Genomic DNA, 23589 nt, shown 5'->3' with positions numbered 1-23589 from the left:
AGATACATGTAAGACTCCATTGTTATAAGGACAGAGTCTGGGGCTGTAGCTACCGTAGGTTGCCAACCTCCAAGTACTAGCTGGAGATCTCCTGCTATTACAACTGATCTTCAGCCAATAGAGATCAGTTCACCTGGAGAAAATGGCCGCTTTGGCAATTGGACTCTATGGCATTGAAGTCCATCCCCTCCCCAAACCCCGCCCTCAGGCTCTGCCCCCAAAACCTTCTGCCAGTGGTGAAGAGGGACCTGGCAACCCTAGCTGTAGCACCCTCCAACTTCCCCTTATTCCCCAATGGGCCTTGAGAAGGCCTCAGGTACCAGAAGGAGGAAGCTTTGCTCATACCCTGTTCCTGCTCTTCTGGCTGCCATGGTCATCTCCCCTGTAGCCTGGGGAACAGTCTGGCTCTTCCTGGACCTTCCTAGGGGGGACATCCCCAGCCTCTCCTTCTCCCTCTAGTCCACGGTCTAGGCCTTATAGACTGTCAGGAGCCAGGGTCCAGTGGAGCTTCTCCCTGTATCTGCGCACACCATGCCTCACCCCCGGCTTCCTGTAAAGGAGCTTGCTTCCAGCCTTTTCAGGCCTCACGAGGCTGGGACTGCTTGTCTCCTTTTCCACCCCACCAAGTGCTCTCCCTTGGACCAGTCCTCCATGTCTGGGCCTTCCCTGTACTGGTCTGGGTCCTACACTGCCTCTTTTGCTGTTGCCATGTCCTGAGGATCCTTTGGGCCCAGTTGAGGCTTTGGTGTGTTTTGGGGTGGCTTCCTTGGCTGGGCAGCCTCAAACCATGTTGGTAAGTGTGTAGGTATGTCCTCCGAACAATACATTAATTTTGTGAAGGCTTAGCTATTTTATTGGTAAGGTCTAATGTCAAAAATACTACGCTATTTAGCCGATCTTGTTGACTTTGGAAAGTTTAAGGACGACAAAGTAATAAACTTTTGATAAGTGACCGTATTCCAACATTTCCAGAAATGAATGTAAGCATTTATAAATTTCTGATATTTGTGTGTGTGTGTGTGTGTGTGTGTGTGTGTGTGAGATAAAAAATCGGATTCACTGTGGAAATAATCAGATGTTCTAATTTTACTTTGTTTTGTTCCCTCTCTCATTAGAGTCTTTGCATGTTCGCACCACCAGGAGAAAATGATATACAACCGCATCTTATTCCTGTAGGGCCCATTTCACTTGGAACCACAATATCTGCATATGTAGCCAAATCTAGGAGAACATTATTGGTAGACGATATTTTGGGGGTAAATTGTCATCTTATTTTAAAATGTTGTTTTAATTTAAGGTTTGTTCAGAAGAAATAGTTAACCAAGCAATTATGTACTGGAATGAAACTAAAAATGGTACTGTAAAAAGGAAGATATACTATTAAGGCACTGGATTGGATTCTGCAATTTATGGACACAAAGATCATGGATCTTATCTGCTTTTCCAACCCCAGCAGTCGTTTCCAACTCTGGGAATGTTTATTTCCTATTTTATTTTTAGGACCCATATGAACTAATAGCTACATGGGTTGAGAGGCTGATGTGGGAAAGGAGCAAAAGTCTTCCCCTTTTCCTCTTTCATTAGCTATGCTGATCGAAGAGCCAGCATGGTGTAGTGGTTAAGAGCGGTGGTTTGGAGCGGTGTTATCTGATCTGGAGAACCGGGTTTGATTCCCCACTCCTCCACATGAGCATCGGAGGCTAATCTGGTTAACTGGATTTATTTCCCCACTCCTCCACACGAAGCCAGCTGGGTGACCTTGAGCAAGTCACGTTCTCTCAGCTTCACCTACCTCACAGGGTGTCTGTTGTAGGGAGGGGAAGGGAAGGTGATTGTAAGCCTGTTTGAGTCTCCCTTAAGTGGTAGAGAAAGTCAGCATATAAAAACCAACTCTTCTTCTTCAAAAGGATTATTTTGTACCCTCTCACTGCAGCCTCCTGACCTGCATGGCTGTTAGTCCACCTGGGATTTGTACCCCGGGGATTACATTTTGTCATGGTTGGAAAGAAGTGATGGGGAGGAGAACACAGGAAAGATTGGCCGTCAGGGCCTTCCACAGATTGCAAGATCTAGTCCAATATCTTATATTCTAATAGCGAAGTCGGCCAAATCTATGGATTGTTAAATCTGGTGAATGGAGTTGTGAAAGGGCAAGATAGATCTTTCTAGAAACCTGAAAAGGGCCCAGGATTGCAGAAAAATGTGAAATCTAAAAACATGAAAAAGATAAAAGGAGCTCCTGTAGCTTTAAGTAACGGATTCCCTCAGTGGCTATTGTTAGGCAACCACATTACTCAAAGGCTTGGTTCTGTTGGTAAAAGCAAGGGGGAGGGGGCAAGACCCTTCCCAGACCTACCCCAGGCCAGGTCCCCCTTGGCCACCAGTGCGGGCTGGGGGGGTAGTGTTGCCAGATCCAGACTGGGAAACTCCTGGAGATTTGGGGATGGAGCCAGGGGAGGACAGGGACTTCAGTGGGGTACAGTGCCATAGAGTTCACCCTCAGAAGCAGCAAATAGGTGCCTACCCTTTGGATCTTAAGAGGTGGAGGAAGGAGAGAAAGATGGTGGTATAGAGAATCAAGGGAACAGTATACAGTCTGTTCTGTTTTATATATATATTAGGGCTTATGTCTAGACCATACATGATACTGGGGATCCATGTTTAGATCCTTAAATGTGTAACTGAGCAAAAGAAAGCAGCTGGAGATGTACAGAGGTATGTGTAAGGCATGTATCCGGGCTGCCATGCTCAAGAAAGGGGATTTTAAACTCCACCACTTCCCTGGTAAAAACTCCCTGCCACAGCAACTTTAAGCTCTGAGAAATAAAAACACAGGCATAAGGGCATTACCTGTATTTTTCCATTTGAATGCTAACAGCAACCCAGTCAGTATTCCCAATCCATGAAACGAGGAAGAGTTAATTCTCCCGTCCTCAGCAAATTGTGGTTTCCTAGCAAGGTGGCTTCATTGAACCCCATGTGGCTGCTTTTTCCAGTTTTTCCACATCTAGGGAGTCCAATTACAAATCCTTAGTTTCACACAGCGTTTTGCCCTTATCTGCAATGGGGATGACGATAAAAGAGTTGCTCCAAATACTTTTTGAGAAGGTGGGTTTGAAAAAGGATTTAAAAGGAGGAAGGTTGTGCCATTTTTCTGAGAGAGGGTTAGAGCAGCAGGACATTAGGAGTAGCACACACAAATAATTTAAGACTGCAACAGTGCAATCCTAAACAGAGTTGCACCTTTCTAAATCCATTGAAGCTGGTGGGCTTGAAGGGTGGGACCGTTTAGCAGTGCACTACAAGAGACTTGAATAGCTTAGCTGAGAGTGCAAAGGTCAAAGTGTATATGAGGGCAGAGAATAAAGCACGGGCTGGTCCATGTAGGACTTTGAGGGTAAGGACAAGGGGTTTGAGCTGGATGTAAAACCACTGGAGGGATTTCAAGAGGAAGAAGCACATCTAAACTTAGTCCCAGAGACTTTTTAACCAACTAGTCCAGTTTGTGATTCTGGGTTCTAGTTTCTTTTATTAGTCACTAACACTTTGTTTACGGTATATTTTTAATAGCCATATATATTGAAAATAAGTTCAGCAAGTAAAAGACAGTGTGTGTATCATTTTATAATGTTCTTACGCTTTCAAAAAACAAAAAGCATATTTGGCATAAAATGCTTTTCCTGGTTGCTGTAGCAAACCTACACTGTTTGACAGGTTTGTGTGATGTATTTTGTAATCACAATAGGTACATTCAATTATGTAAACATAAATAGTGAATGTTTTTAATAGGAATCTATGCTCACCTGTGGAAAAGAAACCTGGGGCTTATCTGTGTACATTGTAAATGTGGAATTTTTCTCATTCACTTCAGTGAATACTCCATATTTACAGAGCTGTTCTTTTAAATGAATTGAAAGGCGATGGGGGAGCTCTGTGTTTATAATGGAGCTCCCAGTGCTACAGAGAATCATTGGACTGGGCTGCAGGAGAGTAATTGATTGTGAACCTGAAGCTCTGCTACGTATGTGAAACTGTGCCTATGTGGGTTTTCTCATTATTTTCTGTTTGCATGGGGATAGAGTAATGCTACAATGATATCACTCTTGTCAGTAAAATGACAGCATATCATTGTATTAATGTGGAGCATTTCCCTTGAGAGAAAAGGGCACAAAGGCTTCATGGGCATAGGACTCTGAATCATATACTTAAGCATCTCTTGTATATGTTTAAGCATCTCTTGTATATGTTTAAACAGCACAACATTGACTGAAAAAGTCAAGAACAACCTCTCACACTTGATTGTGTGGTTTCCTTGTGTTTATCAGGGCAAAAATGTATATATCACACAAGCAGGGGACCCATGAGGATTACTATGGTGTTGGTCCTCCTACCCATACTATCTTAACCTTCCCTCCTTGCAGTCCTCGCATCTTCTCTGCTTTCCATGCTTTCTTCTTTCCCTCAAACCCCAAGTCCCTCATAGTTTAATTTTTCTTTCCTTGTTCCCTCCCTCCACTCTGTGTTGGCTTCCTCCCCCGATATCTCTTGTTGTCTTCCTTGTTTGCCCGTTCTCCCTCCCTCCTCCCACAACTCACCTCTGAAGCAGCTTAGATAATTATCTAGGCAATCCCTAGGCCATTCAAAGTGTCTACCTTGTGAGGTAATTCACATAATTTTAAAAGAGTTTTATGGTATCCTTATTTATTTTTTTAATTTAAGGTTCCCCCCCCCCAACCCTGGGGTTCCCCTGGATCTGTAGTGATATCACCTTCTTCTGTACCTGGCCCTATGGTACAGATTCTTTGATCTGCACTCTAGGGCCAGAATTAGATAATGTAGCCAAAGAGATCCCATACTGGCTATTACATTATGTTGCTGTTAATCATTTTTATAATATTAGCAAATATGGCATTTTTACATTTCTCACAACAAGTCTGTGCAGCAGATCATTAATATTTTGCCAGCTGTGATGACTTGAAACTTTAATAATTACCTGTGAAGGCCAGTCAGTGAATTCAACTGAGATATCCAGTTTAACACCACATTGGGGACACATGTGGTGTTTATGGGAACACATTGTCCATTTGGGCAACACTGACACCTTTTTTTATTAAAAAAAAAGAGAAACAGAAAGTCACCATTAATATAAAATTGTGCTTGATTTTTTTTTAGGATGAACGATTTCCCAGAGGTACTGGATTGGAATCAGGGACCCATATACATTCTGTGCTTTGTTTGCCAATTATTACTGCAATTGGTGACTTGATTGGTATCCTGGAACTTTATCGGCACTGGGGAAATGACATCTTCCATGTCAGTCATCTAGAGGTAAGGTCTATCTAGATGGCTCAGTTAGCAAAGGTTGCTTTTGTGAGGTGCAAATGTTTTTTGAGAGGAAGTTACTTTTGTAATTTTTCCCTTCCCCTCCAAGCATCATTGGGAGGTTTTTATATTGTGCCGGGGAGTAAGTAGAGTATGTGTTTAATCTTTTCCCTGGCTGTTTCCAACTCACTTTACCAGCTGCTTTTACACCAGATGCATGCTTATAAACATCTGGAAGCCCATTGGGAGAACAGTAGCTGGAGAATACATTATCTTGAGTGACTGGAGTCAGGGGTCAGCATTATCCGGCAGCTTCTCTCAATGCCCAAGCACCTCAGGAGAGCTCACTGTTGACCCCGATCAGCTGGAGTACAGCAGTAGCCACTACTAGGGTTGCCAACCTCCAGGTCGTGGCTGAAGATCTGCTATTACAACTGATCTCCAGGTGACAGAGATCAGTTCACCTGGAGAAAATGGCCGCTTTGAAAGATGGACTCTGTGGCATTATACCCCATTGAAGTCCCTCCCCTCCCTTTTCAAACTCTGCTCCCAAAATCTCCAGGTATTTCCCAACCCGGAGTTGGCAACTCTAGCCACTGCTATGGAACATCTTTTTCTGAGTGGTTGCTGCAGAACTGGGCCCTCTGAGCTCACTGTGGGCTGGGTGGGAAGGGATTGTGCTTTCTGTTGATTGTGGCTGTCTTTATGTTGTTAAAAAGCTCGTAGTGTTTTAAACTAGAAATTGTTGAATAAATATATCATGCCTTTGAAATGATCATCTCTCATTCTGTGGAGCCACTATAGCAATGACACCCTCAGCATTGTCTAAGTTGCATCCTCACACTGGCTGTTATGATACAGAGCATTTCTTAGGTGGATGGAATCTGTATTTTTGACATCAAAGATTCAAGCAACCTGTGCTGCATTGTAAACTTTTTCCAGTTTTGGAGTATATGGAACAATATAGGGTGGTTGTTGGTGGTTCTGTTCAGGAGCTAAAAGCTCTTTCATGCATGGAACTGTAACCATCTACCATCCACATGTAAACTTCATAGTCTGCTTGCGCTACGTTTTTTAATGTATTTATTTTAAATACTTTTTTTACTACTTTTCCCCTTTCCACCTGATATGGGTACCCAAGCCAATGCACATTAAAACATGTGAACAATTAAAAAAATAAAATTATAAAATAATTCAATAAAAACACCTAAATAAACAATACCATACTTTCTTTTCTACATGGGCAAAATGTAGCACAAGGTATTTTTTGACCAAATCAATACTTTGGTGAAATGCGTTGGGTTGCACTAGATCTTAAGCTCCTGAACAGTACAACATGTGTTTTCCTTTCCAGTCATTCTTTGCTGGATCCGAACCCTTTGTTTCCATTATTAAGGTTGATTCTTGATATACTGAAATTATTAAACAGTGGTATATTGTATTTTATACTCACTACTTTGGGCTTCTAAAATTTTTTTGTTACTTAATATTTCTTCAATGTTTTAAAACTTAATTTATCATATTTTTGCTATCTTGTCATTTTTGTCATGGACAATCGACTGAAACTTTTAAAAGTTCAAAATTAACCCATCATTTATTTATGAAAATCCATATTTCACCCTTTGACTGGCAGACAATAGGAGTTTTAATGATCTTGAGTTGAATTCTATAGCAGAAGATTGAAAAGATGGTTCATTGAGTTACAGCTCAGTCTTGAAAGGGGAGGGGGGCGAAAAGGCATAGAAGCCAGCATGGCTCCAGCGAAGATGCCACTTTTGCCATCTAAACTGGTATCTACGCCAGCGAAGAGGGACTTACGCTGGCAGGGCGGGGGAGAGCAGCATGGCTAGGCACTAGCACAGTTGCAGCAGGAGCATGGCTCCAGTCCTGGAGCTCACGCCAACGCCAAAGGAGAAGTTTCTGGGGGTGGAGCTGACATTAGTCAGCTTCCTAAGACCTTTTGGCCCAGGAATACCCCTTTTTGCAGGCTCCAAGTTATACTTGCAAAAAGGGCGGCGTAACACTATGGAACTCAATGGAGTTTCATGGGTTTTTTCTTTAAACTAACATTTTCGGTTTGCTGCATCTGGCTAAGTAAACTATATTGTTAAAGTGTTCATCTCATTCAGAAAGTAAGCCTGTATTCTCATTTTCCTATGGGTATGAACTGAGAGTGGAGGGTAGGCAAAGCTCTTTTATGGCACAGTTATTTTAAGTGATTGTTTAAATACACCAAAACAATTTAATGTGCAAGTTACTAACCACTTTGAAAGGCTGAAAATGCTTTACATCTTTCATTAAATACGTTTTTTTTCCTGTATTGTTTCAGGTAGCCACAGCCAATCTTGCATGGGCCTCAGTAGCATTACATCAAGTAGAGGTAAATCTCTGAATTACGTTGTAGTTCTGAATGAAAATAATATTATAATGCTAGGAGTTTAAAACATTACCAAATCAGTCTGGTAGTACCTGAATGATGAAAAATTGAAGTAACCGTCAAAAGGTAGCATCAAACTGTGATTTGGGCTATATGAACAAAGTTTGTGCTTACGTACTCTGATTTAAAGAGTTACTTCCTACATAGAACAACCATATTTTGTCATTTAATCCAAACCAGAAAACGGTGTTTCACTCTTGCTTATTCAATCAATTCAGCGTCAAAGTGTGGCTTGCATTCCTACTTTTGAGGGAAGCACACACAAAAGTTTGCGGGTTCAGATGTAATGGCAAACTATAGTTTATGTCAAAGAGCAAGTAAATTATAACTCACAGCCAGAAAAAGGGGGGTGTCACATGAACACTAGGCTGGCTCAGGTAATACAAACCATAGTTACATTATACCTGGACCAACCTAGCATTGTGAAGGTGTGTTTCATTATTTGCACTACACTTATCCGAGCACTTTCTCTCTCTCTGCTTCTGACTGTGCTACAGGCAAGCAGGTTTTTACACTGTTGTTTTGGATTTCTGTGTTTGTTTGTTGCACTTTATCCCAAAAGTTCAACATGGATCACAGAAAACAGCCATACATTAAAATTAATGATGTGTGTAACTTCCCCACCCACCCTGCCCAATTAAAGAAATTATTTTCTAAAGTGTTCAATAACTCTGCTCACCCATCCCCTTCGGTATAATTTCCCATCACCTGCTCTTTTCCAACTCCTCATTTTCTTCCATTCCAAAACATGCTTGTCTGCAGAGGCACCTTGCGGAAGAGTTTCCATATGGGCCAAGACTTTCCAGCAAGCATGTACGGCATTAATTCCTGATGATTCATGATGTCTTTACTCTTGACCATTGCTGGGTATATTCTTGGCAGTGACTAGGGCCATGAGTTTTTGCTGTGACCATGTACATTTGGGACGGTGAAGGGGGATGGCAGCTTGCAATAGGGGAGGGCCTTGGATGAATGAGCAGAGCCTTAACTCTTGAGGGGGACTGGACCCAGTTCAACATGGACTTTGGGTTGTGTGTTTGTGTGTACTGAAATGCTATATTTTGCATTTTGAACCCTCCCTCCCTTTGAAGTCTTACTATCACTATAAACAGAAGTAATACTTTGCAAACTTTAGATTCTTGACTCTAGAGCACATACTTCAGCATGTACTTAGCACTAACCCTTACCCCACATATCACCTCTTCTCTTTTCTCTTATCTTCTGGTTTTTTTCTTCTTTCGTTTCTCCCTCTTCTTCCCACCTAAATTCTTGCACACACTGCAGACCATCCACCTCCCATACTTAGTTATTTAACAGCCCATTCCTGAGGGGAGGGCTGCACCAGTGCTGCCTCCAAAGGAGTCCCTCCCCCCGAAGCTGAAACCTTGTCCTTACCTGTAAAACCCGTGGAACCACTCCATTGGGTTGCACCTTTTTAGGTGGCGTATTTCCAGGTTAGGGCAAAGGGGGCGTTCCCTGGCCCAAAAGGGCTTAGGAGGCCACCTAAAGGCGGCTCCTCCCCTGGCCCAGCGCGGGCAAGCTCAGGAATGCACCTGGACGCCGGCGCGAGGCTGTGCTGGTGTCCCTGGGCAGTGCTGCCACGGCAGTGCCAGGAGGATGGTGTCCATGCCACCCTGGGCGGCGTAAGTGGTACGGGCGCCAGTGCAGGGGGCCTGGACACTAACGCAGCCCCTTCCTGGCCTCCTAAGGATTTTCATCCTTTCGGCTCAGGAATGGGCTGTAAGTTATATTATTAATGTTAAAAATGTAATTTTTTTAGAAAGTTGGAAAAATAAAGAGCTTATGCTTAACATTCTCCCAGTGAGTTAATAAAAAGTCAAATGGACTTCATCCATTCAATAAATACTTTCCCCTCTTGACAGCAGGATCTCTTTGCTCATATAGTATAAACCTCATTAGCTTAAATTTCTTTTCTGCTCTGTCCACCTATTTAATATATTTATAAAATCCCACTGAACCTGAAGTTTTAAAGTCCAATGAAACAAGACTGTCCAATGAAACAAAAAAGTGAGAGCACACTAAGAAAGGGATCATATGGACTGTGCTTTGGCATGAATTTCTAGACAACTGTTTTATTTTCTAGGCCCAAGAAGGTAGGTTGGAGGGTCTGGCCCAGTTGAGGCATGGACTTGGCAGTCATGATAGGCCTAGGTATATAAAATTTCCAGAAATTCTGAAGCCATGGGAGAGATAAAAAGTTATTTTTTTCCCCTGGAAAAAAGGCAATGTATATAAGCTTAAACATATTTAACCCCTTTAACAGCATACATCATTTATAACTTAACTTGCAAATTTATACTATCTGACATTTTTATAAAATTTACAAATATAGATGCCTTAACTTTCTATAGCTTTCCACAAGCAAAATTGCCAGTATACCCAGTACTTGGGAGCTAAAAACGGCTGTATCCTATGCTATCCTAGCAAACGCATATAACATTTTCCCATCAGAGAGGCAGAAACAGATGAATATTGATAACAGAAAACACAATTTTTATTGTAGAAGACAACAAATTCGGTTGTCTGGACTGAAACAGTCTCATATAGTAATAATAGGGCCAGTAGCATATTAGGGTATCAATTCAAACTTTTAAACATTTATTTATGTATTTTTTATTTAAAACATTCTTCCTGCAGAACTCAAGGTAGCTTACAATATAATGATGATCAAAAACACATTAAAACAGTATAAACAGAACAACAGTTATAAAAACACATAAATGGTCACAATTTAGATTTAATGTTGAAAGCATTGTACTCTTCAAAAGTATATTATCATCATACAAATTCTAGTACATTGTGCACAAAATCAGTCACATTTAAGCAATAAATATATGATCAGAAGTTTGTTCTATATTGTTTACAGAACACAGAAATGATCAAATATCTCATTCTGAACATAGTCTCAGAGCATGGATCAAAAAATTTGCACCGAAGGATCATGTGCTGCTAGTGGAGAATTTTCTGTAAACCTGGGGAAACCCTCAGGTTTATAGCAAAATCCAACAATTTAAAAAAGAGTGGGGGGAGGTTTTTTTAAAAAAAATTGAAGAAAAAAAACTTAGATCTTATGATGGTACATCACTGATGTCAGCTGCCATCTTAAGAGTTGCCTAACAAAGCCCAAGATGCATTACTAGGGTTGGGGCTGAGGGAAGGGACTGGCAGCAGAAGAATAGAAGATGGTGGCAAATGCTGCTGGAGAAAATGGCTGCTTTGACAATTGGACTCTATGGTGTTGAAGTCCCTCCGCTCTCCATACCCCACCCGCCTTAGACTCCACCCCCAAAATCTTCAGGTATTTCCCAACCCAGAGCTGGCAATCCTAATCACCTTGATAGCAGTGGCCAGGGAAAGATGCTTAGAACAGAGCTGGCCCTGCGTGCTTTCTGCTCTGAGGCTTCTTCCCCCCCACTGTCCTGCTCATCAATGATTGCTTGGAGCAGAAAGCATGCAGAACCAGCTTTTTGCTTTAAGCCTCCTTTTCTCCTTCACCATGTGTTTTGAGCTCCAGCCACCACTCCCCCAAGCAGCTGGCTAGTAGTGGGAGCTGGCTGTCCCCATCAACTCTACTCTGGTAGAATAAGGGGAGGAATTGGGGTGGGAGTGGGATTGTCCTTCTCCCACGACCCTGGGTTACGATCTAATCCATTTTAAGGGTTAGAGGGCAGTGCTGCTGGGTCTGTTAAAGCCAGCACTCTTTAGTACACAAGGTTGTTAACAAGGATGGAAACGGATCTTTTTAAATTATTATTATTCATTTCCCCCAAAACATATTATAAAACATACAACAACATACAACAAAAAGCATACAAAGCACACAACATAACAATTCTGCCTATCAATACATCTCAAGGACAAGTTGCTGTTTGTGAATAACTGGAATGGGTTTCTAATCCTTCTAACCTGAACTGATATAAAACTATTAAATGCTTACACAACATAATATTGGTTGGTTAAAACTACATTGACCTGCTATATATTTATCTATATATTCTACATTACTGAAACATTATACTTTCATAGGAATGAATAGTTAATAAAATTAAACTCAGTTTGCTAATATCAAAAGTTAGCTTATATGGAATTTAAAAGGCAGATTTTTTAAAAAAATTAAAGATAATGAAATACTTTCATATATTATAACCTTATTTAGTTGTCTCATTAATATGTAATTATTCTGTATAACACTAAACTAACATTGATTACTGATTACAAAAGAAAAGAAAATCATCTCAGATTATGGCTTTCTACTTAGTTAAATAATTTAGCAGTGTATTCATAATATAGTTTCCAGTTCTTTGTAAAATCTTCTCTCGGATGGAAACTGATCCACCTTTGCAGGCACCCTTCGGCAAGCTGAAATGCACCACAACATTTTGTTGTGGGCCTCAACTTGTCATTTTCTAATGCTGCAGATTGTCTTACATAAAAAAATCCTCCTGCTACATACTTTGAGTGAATAAAACCTTGTTTTGAAAAGCCTTTTGCTCATTCCCAAAGAGAACATGTTCCACAGGAATTTTCTTTTCATTGTTTACCTCCCAAAAAAGTCCTTTAAAAAGCAGAAAAAGCCACCCGCTCATGCCTTTTCATCTCTAGTTAGGCCTGGATGCATCTTTTTTCTCTGTGTTCCTCAGGAAAAAGAATATATAGCTGCTATTAGAAGTCATTAAAAGATGACTTAACTTTTTCACCATATTCATTGGTTGAAAGAAATTGAGAAAAGGCCATCTTTGTAAAGCTAGCTTTTGCTTCAACTTTCTAAACAGATTTGCAGAAAGTATCCTAGGATGTTGTTTTCTGAAGTTATATCCAAAGGAAGAGGCAGGCAGTGAAGTCTTCAGGTCCACTGATAAAACATATATGTTCCACAGATTCACTCTGATTCTAATCTTCTGCTTAAATAAGCAATAGTATGTCCCATGTTCCCGTCAGGTGTCAAAGGGCCTTGCCAAGCAGACTGAACTGAATGACTTCCTGCTTAATGTATCAAAGTAAGTGATACCTGAATCTCAGCCTCCATAGCTGTATAATGTGAATTTTTTCCTGTTAATTGATATTTCATTCCACCTTAGCTGTATTTATTTAATCTTCGGGTGTCTGATTTATGTCTGCCGAATATTTGTTTCTATCCAATGAAAATCATTAAAAAGATCACTGGATTAATGAATTGTAGATATGAAAAATGGGCTTGCAAGTTTACTGTTTAATTAATGTTAAATGGTATTAAATGGAGTTAGTCCAAGATGGTTGTATTTTACCAACCCAATGTAAGATTGTTGTATTTTACCAACCCAATGTAAGAAAAACTAGATGATGATGAAGATGATGATAATGATGTGACTGTGGATGGAATCTTGAAACCACACATAACCCAATTCATCCTCTGGGTCAGAAGATGGAAACTGGAAGAGTAATTTTTTTAGTGCTAGTTCAAGCAGATGTGGGAAAAGTGCAATGTTCAGTCACTAACTGGAGGCAGCAAACTTACAGCCCATTCCTGAGGCGCGCCAGTGGTTGCGGCCAAAGCCCTTAGGAGGCCAACGAAGGCCTCCGCTGGCATAGGGGCCCACAACGCCGGCGCCCAGAAGGCACACGCCAGCGTGAGTGGCCCCAGTGCCAGCGTGCAGGCCCGGACGCCAGTCCTTGGCCGCCACTGCGGCAGCGCTGGGCCCGGATGCTGCCCCCAGCACAGGACGTGGCAGCGCCCCGGGAGGCATTCCGGCGCCCTAGGAGACATTAGTCGGCCTTGAACGCCCTTTTTTGGGGTGGTGAGATACACCAAATTTTGCTGGCGTATCTCCCGTGCAACCCTACGAGGGTTGCATTTTTTTTTTGCGCCAGGTAGCGGTTTTGGCAGTGCCGAATCCTCCTTAGGAGGCAACACCGCTGGGTTGTCTCCTAAACCTGGCGCAGGCATTCCTCTCAGGAATGCGCTGTTACAGACAGAAAAAATAGGTTCAGAGACAATGTGGGTCCCCCCCTCTACTTTCATCCTCCAGTTTAAATGAAGACCCCCCATGGCTCCCTAGATTTTATTTATTTACTTCATTTACACCCCACCTCTCTCCCCAATGAGAGCCCAGAGCAGCTTTTATCATTCTCTTCTCCTTCATTTGTCACCACAACAACCCTGTGGGTTAGAGCTGACTAAGGGCACAGAAGAAACCAAGTATGAGCAGCCCAAGTCAACCTGAGGGGAACTAAGAAGGTATTTCCTTGGAGAACAGCTCCAGAGACAATCATCACCTTCCCAGAAATTTTTGAGGATCACATATGGAAGGACTTGGGTAACCCCCCTGTTCAGAAAGGCTGCTTCAGTGGCTGTGGATACTCCACAGCCTTCCCAAGAGCTTCATCAAAACTATTCCAAAGCTCCCGCTGGACTCCCTAGCTGACAGCCTTAGCCTTGGGAGCAGTAATTCCAAAGGATGGAGAGGGAGTATTTAAGGACTTGGCTGACCCAAAGATGAAATTTGCCTTGCAGAAAACCCATGTGAATTCTGCTCTTGCACGTTATATTCTTAGTGGCAATGTCTCCTTTGCCAAGACATTGTTACTCTGTGTTTGTAACCTACAAAAAGAAATACGACAAAACAGGCATCTCCGTGAGATCATACACAAGACTGCCAAGGTCTCGGCCTTCAGGATTCAGATTTTTAGCCGGGTCCATAACATATTTAGTGGCATTAGCTTAAAAGCTAACGTATAGTCACAGCATCTAAATACAATATGACCATTTTACTCTTTCTATGGTGCAAACATGTTGCTCTATGGAGCAACATTATTTTATTTATTGAAATGAAGAAAGTTGTGCCCAGGGCTTTGTTAATTGTTGTCTCTCTTGTGTTCTGGATCGCTCTCCCTTAAATTGTTTTATTATGTCTTTTAATTTTTCTTAATTGTTTACTGCTTCTTTTATGCTGTTTCACTGATAATGTTTAGTGTTATATATTAACTGATTTTGTTGAAAGGGTGTGTGTTATGGAGAATGCAGCTAATAGATCAGGTAACTAGAGAAATAATATGGTCTTTGAAAGGCACCTAATTTCCAATGCACAGAAGTCTGCATTGGGAAGAAAGCTTACCTTGAGGATTCCTCAGACAAGTGATAATCAACTGAGGTCCACATTAACTAAAAAAACAGCTTGTGTCATTGTGAGGTGAGATCTAAAATGATTTTTTTTAAATTAGTACTTTATCTCTTCTTCTGCAGAACATATTTTGATAACATAGTCGCAATAGATTCTCTACTTGAACATATCATGGTAAGATAATTTTTCTTGAAATTTCAGCATAATCTTTAACTTTTCGGTCTTCTGTTTGAAATAAAATGTAGAGAAACATTTTTACTTATACTTGGACCCATATACACATCTCTTACAAATCAAGACACCTCTCATTCATCCATAAGAACATACCGAAGAACATAAGAGCTCTGCAGGATGAAGCTAAGGTCCACTTTGTCTAGCATCCTGTTTCCCACAGTGGTCAGCCAGGCCCCAACAAGTCGTCAACTTCCCCTTTTGTTGCCTTCCAGCAACTGGTGTCATCATGGTACCTGTGCAGTCCCACATCGGTACTGCATACACACAAACCTACTGTGGAGAGGTTTTTGAAGCTCAAAAACATCTGAAAGTGCTTCGTCCCCCTACCTCATGCTGTTTCCCACCTTTTCCAGCATGATCAAGAGGGGACAGAGTGCCCGCCCTTCCCTCAGTTCTCTCTTGCTGCCACTGAGTGGGTTCATTTTTAGAATCTCCATCATTCATGAGCACTAAACTGTCAACATTTCTACCTCAAATCTGCCTCTGTTGAGGTTTGCGTGCCAAAAATGGTGCAAAAAGCTCTTTTTAAAAAATGTGGGTCCTGTGAATGAAAAAATCCCCACACAGACCACCATGAGAAATGCCTCCTGTGTCTCTGTAAAGAGCATGACGTCTCATGCTGCTCTGTTTGTTGCCAGTTTACACCCAAGAGAAGGCGCAATGGAGCTTCCCATCTAAAAGTGGTGCTCTGGGAAAAGGCTTTATCCGGCAGCACTCCGAAGAAAGATCTGAGCACAATGCCAATGTCTAATGCCAACAGATGGATCCAATTATCCTTGGTTCCAAAAGCTCCAAGACCAAACCCAGCCACCTGCCAAAAAAAATCAAAGGAAAGCCTCAGGCTCCAACCCTGCATTCCCAGAGCATAGCTTATCGAAACCACTGGCTAAGAAGGCTCAGTGTAAGTACAAACATCTGCAGAAGCCTTCCAAGTCAAACAAATCATCTTCTACCCACCTGCTCCCATCCCAAGTGCTTGGCTCCTCAGAAGCCAACTTTGGAACCAGTCAAAGAGACAGTCCCTGTTCCAAGAACGCCAACATCATCGGGCTTCTCACCATACTCACCTCACTCCATCTTGGCCGGTGAAGTACAGGAGTTGGAACCACTTATCCTCTGCTGCCAACCAAATATTTCTACACACCATTAGGATCCACCACATTAATTGGATCTGTCAGATTTAGGTCTTACATTATGCCGATTGCTATACTAAGAGCACCAGTATGACTACTATGACTAGGGCTGGAATCCATAAACTTTCCTTGGCCTCAACCAAGCAGAAGCACTCTGCTGCCTTCTAGGCAATCCAGAACTTCCTCCAGATCCACATGAGGAACCCCAGTCCTAAGATGAATTGGCCTTTGATTATGATTGACCTTATGAGGACAGAGAGCCCAACTATTCCTCTAAACCCTCACTTGACGATGCCATGCTGGATCTGTCTATATACTCCCTGGGCAAGGGAGTAATGAACAGCTCATTCAAATGGCTCGATCCTGAACTCCTCCTAGGGCAATGGTTCTGGTATTCAAAGTTATGCGTCTGGGGAACATGGGCCTGGTCACCTTTCCTGTAATAGATGGACTACTCTTCTCAACAAAAAAGCAGCCAAGACAGTGCCATCAAAAGATCAGCACTCAGGGTTCTACTCCAGATACTTTCTCATCAAAAAGAAAGGGAGCTGAGACTAATACTATACTTGAGAGCCTGAACAACTTTTTCTTATGAATGTTATCAATCTTTGATGTTCTTCCTCTAATATGTCCAGGCGTATGGTTTGCAACACTGGACTTGCTACCATGCGTATTTCCATGTAAGCATAAGACCAAGGCACTAGTTGGGTTCCTACCATTTTCAATACACGGCCCTCCCCTTCCCTGAGCCATGGCACTCAAGGTATTTACCAATGTGGTAGCGGTGGTGCTGGTGTATCTACAGATGCTGGGATGAAAAATCTACCCATATCTTGATGATTGGCTGTTCATATCCAACACCAAGCCAAAATTCCAGGCAGATGTGCACGTCATTCTATAGGTACTCAAAGCATTAAACCTGCAGATCAATGCAAATAAGTCCAAGTTAGAACACACAGAGAGAGTAGTCAGGGCCTTTCCACCCTCAAATAGGATCTTGGCAATCAGGTTAACAATACTCTATTGCTAAACACTCCACTCCCAACCTCTGTTTCTAATGGAAAGGCTGCTGGGTTTAATGACTTCCATCACATTGATAGCATCCTATGCAAGGCTGTGCGTGCACCCATCTCTTAACAGTTTGCCACCTTGCCACCCTAATCTGGGAATGGGGCATCTGCAACCATGTGAACGTCCAAGCAGTACACATAGTTAGCACCAACAATTGGCTAGTAGACTTGCTCAGTCGCACCCCTCCAGTGCCTCAGGAATGGCAACTCAATTGGGTTTTCCTCTCCCCAATATTCCAGCTTTGGGGAGTACCTATAATAGACTTTTTCAGAGGGCAGCAATGTTGGTCTGCAGTAGAAAAGTTAGATTCGAGTCAGTATCACCTTACAGCCCAACAACATTTTGGGGTTATAAGCTTTTGAGAGTCAAGTCTCCCTTCATCAGATAATAGACCTGTTTGCTCCAAGGCAAAACCGAAAATGCACATTCTGTTCCCTGGGACGCATTTCAAATCTAGTGGCAGGGGCCTGCTCTTCACTTTCCCTCCTTTACTATTAATCCCAAGGGTCCTCTACAAGATGAGTCAGGAACACCTTTGGCCATATTACTAGCCCCCCTTTGGCCAAGAGAAGTGTCGTTCCTGACATTCCTGTCAGTGTGCCACAACAGGTACATAGTTTCCTCCTGGAGCACAACCTCCTTCTCCAAGGCCGTTCCTGTACCCAAACATTGGCAGTCTTCATGTAACAGTGTGACTCAGTCAATGATGAACCATCATTTCTCTGAACTGGTGAAACGTATTGCTAAAAGCCAGAAAGCCATCAACCTGGTGGTCCTGCTCTACAAAGTGAAAGGATTTCTGCTCATAGTCTGAAGATCAGCTATTCGACCCAGTGACATGCTCCATTGAAAAGGTCTACAAATATCTCCTAGGCTTAGTACAAAGGGGATTAATATGCGCACCCATAATAGTCCACCTAGTGGCCATAGCTTGTTTTAACACCCATATTGAAGGGAAATCCCTATTTATTTTATTAATTTTCTACCCCGCCCTTCTCAGCCAAGGTCGGGCTCAGAGGGAATCAAAATTATTTCTTCAGGAACTATTAAACCAATTTTCCCCGGTTCAACCACCAATCACTCAGTGAAGCATGTCTCTCATGCTCTCGAAACTTATGAACAAACCGTTGGAGCCCATAGCTACACACCCTCTTCGCTCTCTGACCATGAAAACGGTGTTCCTGATCACCATTACATCGGCTAGGAGGGTCAGTGAACTCCAGGCATTGCAGCATGACCTTCCCTTTCTTAAGATCTTCAACACTAGAGTAGTTCTCCAAACCTTGCTCCAGTTTCTTTCCAAGGTGACGTCAAAATTCCATTTAAACCAAGACATTACCAGTGCTGTATCCACAACCACAAAATGACAGAGAGCAAGCCCTACACTCCCTAGACATCCGCAGTAAACTTCTACTTAGACAGAACAAACCCTTTTAGAAAGGACAATAAATTCTTCATCTCCTTTTCAGGCCCTAATTTAGGCAAGAAACTGTCAGCCAAACCCATCTCTACACTGATAGTCACTTGTATAAGACTGTATCGTCCTTTGCACCTCCATACTCACTCCCCATGAGCCCAGTCTGCTTCAGCTGCTTTTTGATTTGGTTTCCCCATCAGCTCCATCTGTAAGGTGGCAAAGTGGTTGTCCTCATGCGCCTTCCCCAAGCACTATTTGATGGATATAGATGCCACGAGAAACGGGGTGAGAAGAAGACTGGTTCTACAATCTCTGTTCAACTGAGAGCTCACACCCACCTTCCTAAGACTGGTAAGTCACCACTCTTCCATGTGGGACTGCACAGGTACCACGACGATGAAAACAGGGTTTCACTTACCTGTAATGGTTGTTCATTGGGTGTCCACCTGTGCAGTCACACATTCTTCCTTCTTGCCCTGCTGTGAACCGTTACTTAAACCTGATGACTTTACCTCATGCTGGCAGCAGCAGAGATGAACTGAGGGAAGAGTGCTCTGCCCCCTTTTTACACACTGGAAAAGGTGGGAAACAGCTTGGAGGAGGGGGATGGAGCAGCCTCAGGTGTTTTTTGAGTGCCAAAAACCTGTCCATAGTAGGCCTGAGCATGCACATTACCCGTGTGTGACTGCACAGGTGACCATCCAATGAACAACAATTACAGGTAAGTGCAACCCTGTTTTCCATTTATCACCATGGCTAGTAGACAGTGAAGGATCTATCCTCCATGAAATTATTTAATCCCCTTTAAAAGCCTTCTAAGCTAGTGATGATTGCTAAGTCCTGTGCAAATGAGTTTCACAAGTTATTTTGTGTGTGTGTGTGCATGAAATACTTTCTTCTGTCTTTTCTAAATCTACTGGCCATCAATTTCATCAGTGCTCCTTAGTTTTAGTATTAATGGAGAGAGAAAAATATTCTCTCTGTTTACTTCTTTCATTCTGCATGTAATTTTATAAGCCCCTGTCATGTTCCTTCTTAATCACCGCCCCACCTCCAAATCCTTCAGCCTTGCTTCATGGAAAAAATGCTTGAACCCTTCATTAGATTGCTTGCCTTTTTCCATCTTGGAAGATGTTAGGCTACCAGCCCAGTAATATTCCACCCCCAGTTGTTTTTAAAAATGGGCATTACATTACATTTGCTAATTTCCAGCTCTTTAAAAAGACCTTCTTTTTAAAGGAAGGCTTCTTGCATTGTATGGATTTCTTGACCCTGCTGGTTATCCATGCTGGGATCTTCTTACAATTGATGGTAGCTTTTCTAACTTGTGATATCTGACAACTTTCTTTAACTAACCTCATTTTTGAGAATATTCAAATTTGGCCATATTGGATTTTTTGGGCAACTTTCCCCTTTCATAAACGCTGAACGTCAGAGTTTGTGTACAGTGTTTCTAGTTGGTTCAACAACACTTAAATCTCACACCAAGTCTGTAGTAGCATTCAGGTCTAAGTTCAGGGTTGCCTTCCCCCCTAATCAGTTTCATGTTAACTGCTTCAAGGGGCAGGCAGTCACTTACTGTATCTAGAAATGTTCTTTGTCACAACTTGAACTTGCCTTTACCCAGTCAGTGTTAAATTACTTTTCTAGCCATAGGTGGTGGAGTTTGTTGGTGTTAAATTTTGTAGTATATTTCACTTTATGCCTACTTTGACATATCAAGCAATATCAGCCCCAATATTTCGTTTCTGTGTGTGTTTTCTATCCTTGTCCTTTCTACAGAGGTTGTATCTATGGATAAACATATCACACTGATTTTCCCTGTTGCAGGTTTCTGAAACATCTACTTTATGTATATCCACATTTAATATCAAGCACTCCAGCTCGCTCATCTTGACTTGGAAGCTTCTAGCATTGCATATTGCTTGTTCAAAAACTATGGAGTTATTCTAAAGTTTACCACAATGAGAAAAAGAGATGCTAATGTCCTGGGTTCCTCTCCCTATTGCTGAATTCACAGAGGTGCTTAGCTCACCTTACTCTTACCTTTTCCAAGATGCTTTGTCACTGATACTATGTTGGTTGCAGAACTGGACTTTTTCACAAGATACCCATAAATTTCTGCCTGTGGTTAGCTCTTTAACTTGCTGTTGTACTTACTTAGAATAATACGGCCTAGCTTTACAAAAGAGCTACTATCATTATTGAACGATGAGTGGTGATTAAAAGGGGTTAAGGTTCACTTGAGCACCTCAAAGAGCACACATGTATTCTATAGCGGTAAATTAAAACTAAAAATGTGAATGAATGAATTTTTTTAATTGTATATAGCCATTGGCCATCGCAATTCTAGATCTAGTTGCATCTGATTTGTTTTATAAAGCTATAACACACTACAGAATTATATTCTCAATACTCAGTTCTTAAAGTACTGTACTGTTATATTTAAACTATATTAAATATAAAGTTACAATTACCTTTGTATACCAGGGCTTAATTCACTTGCCCTTTCTTGCTTTACCTTTAATTCAATCTTTTAAAACTTAACTAAATGTAAGGGACCCTGACCTGGATGGCCCAGGCTAGCCTGATCTCATCTGATCTCAGAAGCTAAACAGAATCGACACTGGTTAGTACTTGGAAGGAGACCACGAAGGAATACCAGGGTTGTTATGCAGAGGAAGGCAATGACAAACCACCTCTGTTAGTCTCCTGCCTACAGGGTCGCCGTTCGTTTGCTGCAACTTGATAGCACTTTACACAGACAAATGTAAGGGCATCATTGGTGTAGCCCCATAGCAAAATTAACACTTTAATGACTGGATTCCCCCCCTCCGAGTCCCATTTCACATTGAGAGTTGCAAACGTGAAGTACAGTCAGTTCAGAAATAATGTCATGGTTCAAGTATTTAATTCTTTACTGTATTTCTGCTTTGAGCAGTTTTACAATAAAACGAGCAAATAAAGCCAACCAGACACAACTGGATAAAGGAAAAGGTAGTCCTTAGTTCAATTCGCAGCCCATTCCATCAAGATGGGACTACCATAGAAAACATTCTTGTCCAAATAGTCACAGATGTCACCTCCTTTAAGGGATACAAATGGGAACAAATTATGTTGTAAGGACCTTAAGGTCTGTTCAGGTTCATATGGGGAGATGTGGTAATTCAGATATGAGGATACATTAACATTAAAGTGCTTTACATTAGCACTTTGAATTGGATCTGAAAACAGATAACCAGTGCAGCTGCCATAATACTGTTGTTTTAATACTATTGATAGAGGGGCTGCTGCATTCTGGACAAGTTGCAGCTTCTGTGTCATCTTTAGGGGCCAGCCCCACATAAAGCTTGTTGCAGTAATCTTGCCTTAATGTTAAAGAAGCATGGATCACTGTGGCCAGATCAGCTAAGTGTAAACATGAGTAAAATTTATTGGCCAGAGGTGAGTGAAGGAAGGCACTCCTAGCAACAATGCCAACCTGCTTCTCCATTGATAGGGTTCAGTCCAGGAGTACCCCTATGCTCTTTACTGAATCTACTAGCTTCAGTGGCACCCGATATAACACAGGTAACAGGGCACTAACTTCTCTGATCAGTATCATTTCCACCTTATGTGGACTTCAACTTGTTCATCCTTATCCATTTGACCATGATCTCAAAACAATAGGAACCTCTGCTAATGTGTGTGTGTGTGTGTGTGTGTGTGTGTGTGTGTAAAGTGCCTTCAAGTCGCAGCCAACTTATGGCGACCACTTTTGGGGGGTTTTCATGGAAAGAGACCAGCAGAGGTGGTTTGCCAGTGCCTTTCTCTGCACATCAACCGTGGTATTCCTTGGTGGTCTCCCATCCAAATACTAACCAGGGCTAACCCTGCTTAGCTTCTGAGATCTGCTGAGATCAGGCTAGCCTGGGCCTTCCAGGTCAGGGCCCTCTCCTAATAGTCTTATATAATTGTTAAGCAGCATAGGGACAGACCCCAGTGGGCACCTCACATGTCAACTCCCAGGAAGTAAGATTCATGTCTACATTCAGCACTCTCTCCTTCCTATCACACTGAAAGATTTAGACCAATATAAGATGTCGAATATAATATGTATTCCAACCTGCTGATTCAAGGTTACAGATAGTAAATTTTGTTTTGTTTTAGATGGCTTGCTAAGAAGTATTATTTGAGACTACAACAATGAAATGGAGTTGATAGATCAGATTTATTGATTTGAAACATTTTAATCAACTATGGGTGGCAGATTTTAAAACATTATGTTGAATAAAGTATTTATTTAAAAAGCAAGTGGTAAGCAGCATCTTATTAATTAATTTTATTTATTTAAAGTATTTATGTCCTGCCTTTCAGCCCAAGTCCTGGAGATAGTTGATAAAAATATTAAAATATTGGTAAAACAAGTTACTAATATGTCCAGTTCTCAACATGGCCAAATCTGTAGATACTTAAATCCAGATACTGGAGTCATGAACAGACAAGACATATCTTTCTACAAAACTGAAAAACTCCTAGGTTTGCAGGGGGGAAAAAATCTGAACTCAAACAAACAAACAAAAACATGAGGGGGGTTAACCCCCCAAATTCTAGGCTTGTCGCTTTAAGAAATCAGTGCCCTCAGTGGCCAGTTCTAGGCAATCTCAACAATATTGCTAGTCTTTAAGGCTTGGTTTTTGTCAGTAAAAGGCAACAAGAGGGGATGGGGCCATTTCCTGGACTGTTTTGGCCTTTGAGGAATTCAGTAAGGGCCAGAGCAGGGAGCAATCACTAGACGGCTTACTGTCATGCAAGTTGCATGTCTCACCCAAGCCCAGCTGCTTGCTACTGCTCAACAGTAGCAACCCCATGATAGCC

General features: G+C 41.9%; 1 protein-coding gene across 1 annotated transcript in view; it reads left to right on the top strand.

The window, feature by feature from the left end:
* The window catches only part of PDE10A (phosphodiesterase 10A), a 165903-nt gene that overhangs the window by 94264 nt on the left and 48050 nt on the right, over positions 1-23589 (top strand). The window contains exons 6-10 of the mRNA XM_056852634.1: positions 1116-1256; positions 5173-5328; positions 7652-7702; positions 12719-12777; positions 15000-15051. Coding sequence (XP_056708612.1) covers positions 1116-1256; positions 5173-5328; positions 7652-7702; positions 12719-12777; positions 15000-15051 — 459 coding nt within the window. The remainder of the gene's footprint in view (positions 1-1115; positions 1257-5172; positions 5329-7651; positions 7703-12718; positions 12778-14999; positions 15052-23589) is intronic.

The sequence above is a fragment of the Euleptes europaea genome, chromosome 7, assembly GCF_029931775.1.
Source record: "Euleptes europaea isolate rEulEur1 chromosome 7, rEulEur1.hap1, whole genome shotgun sequence".
In the NCBI taxonomy this organism is placed as follows: Eukaryota; Metazoa; Chordata; class Lepidosauria; order Squamata; family Sphaerodactylidae; genus Euleptes; species Euleptes europaea.
This window is presented reverse-complemented; position numbering and strand designations above follow the sequence as displayed.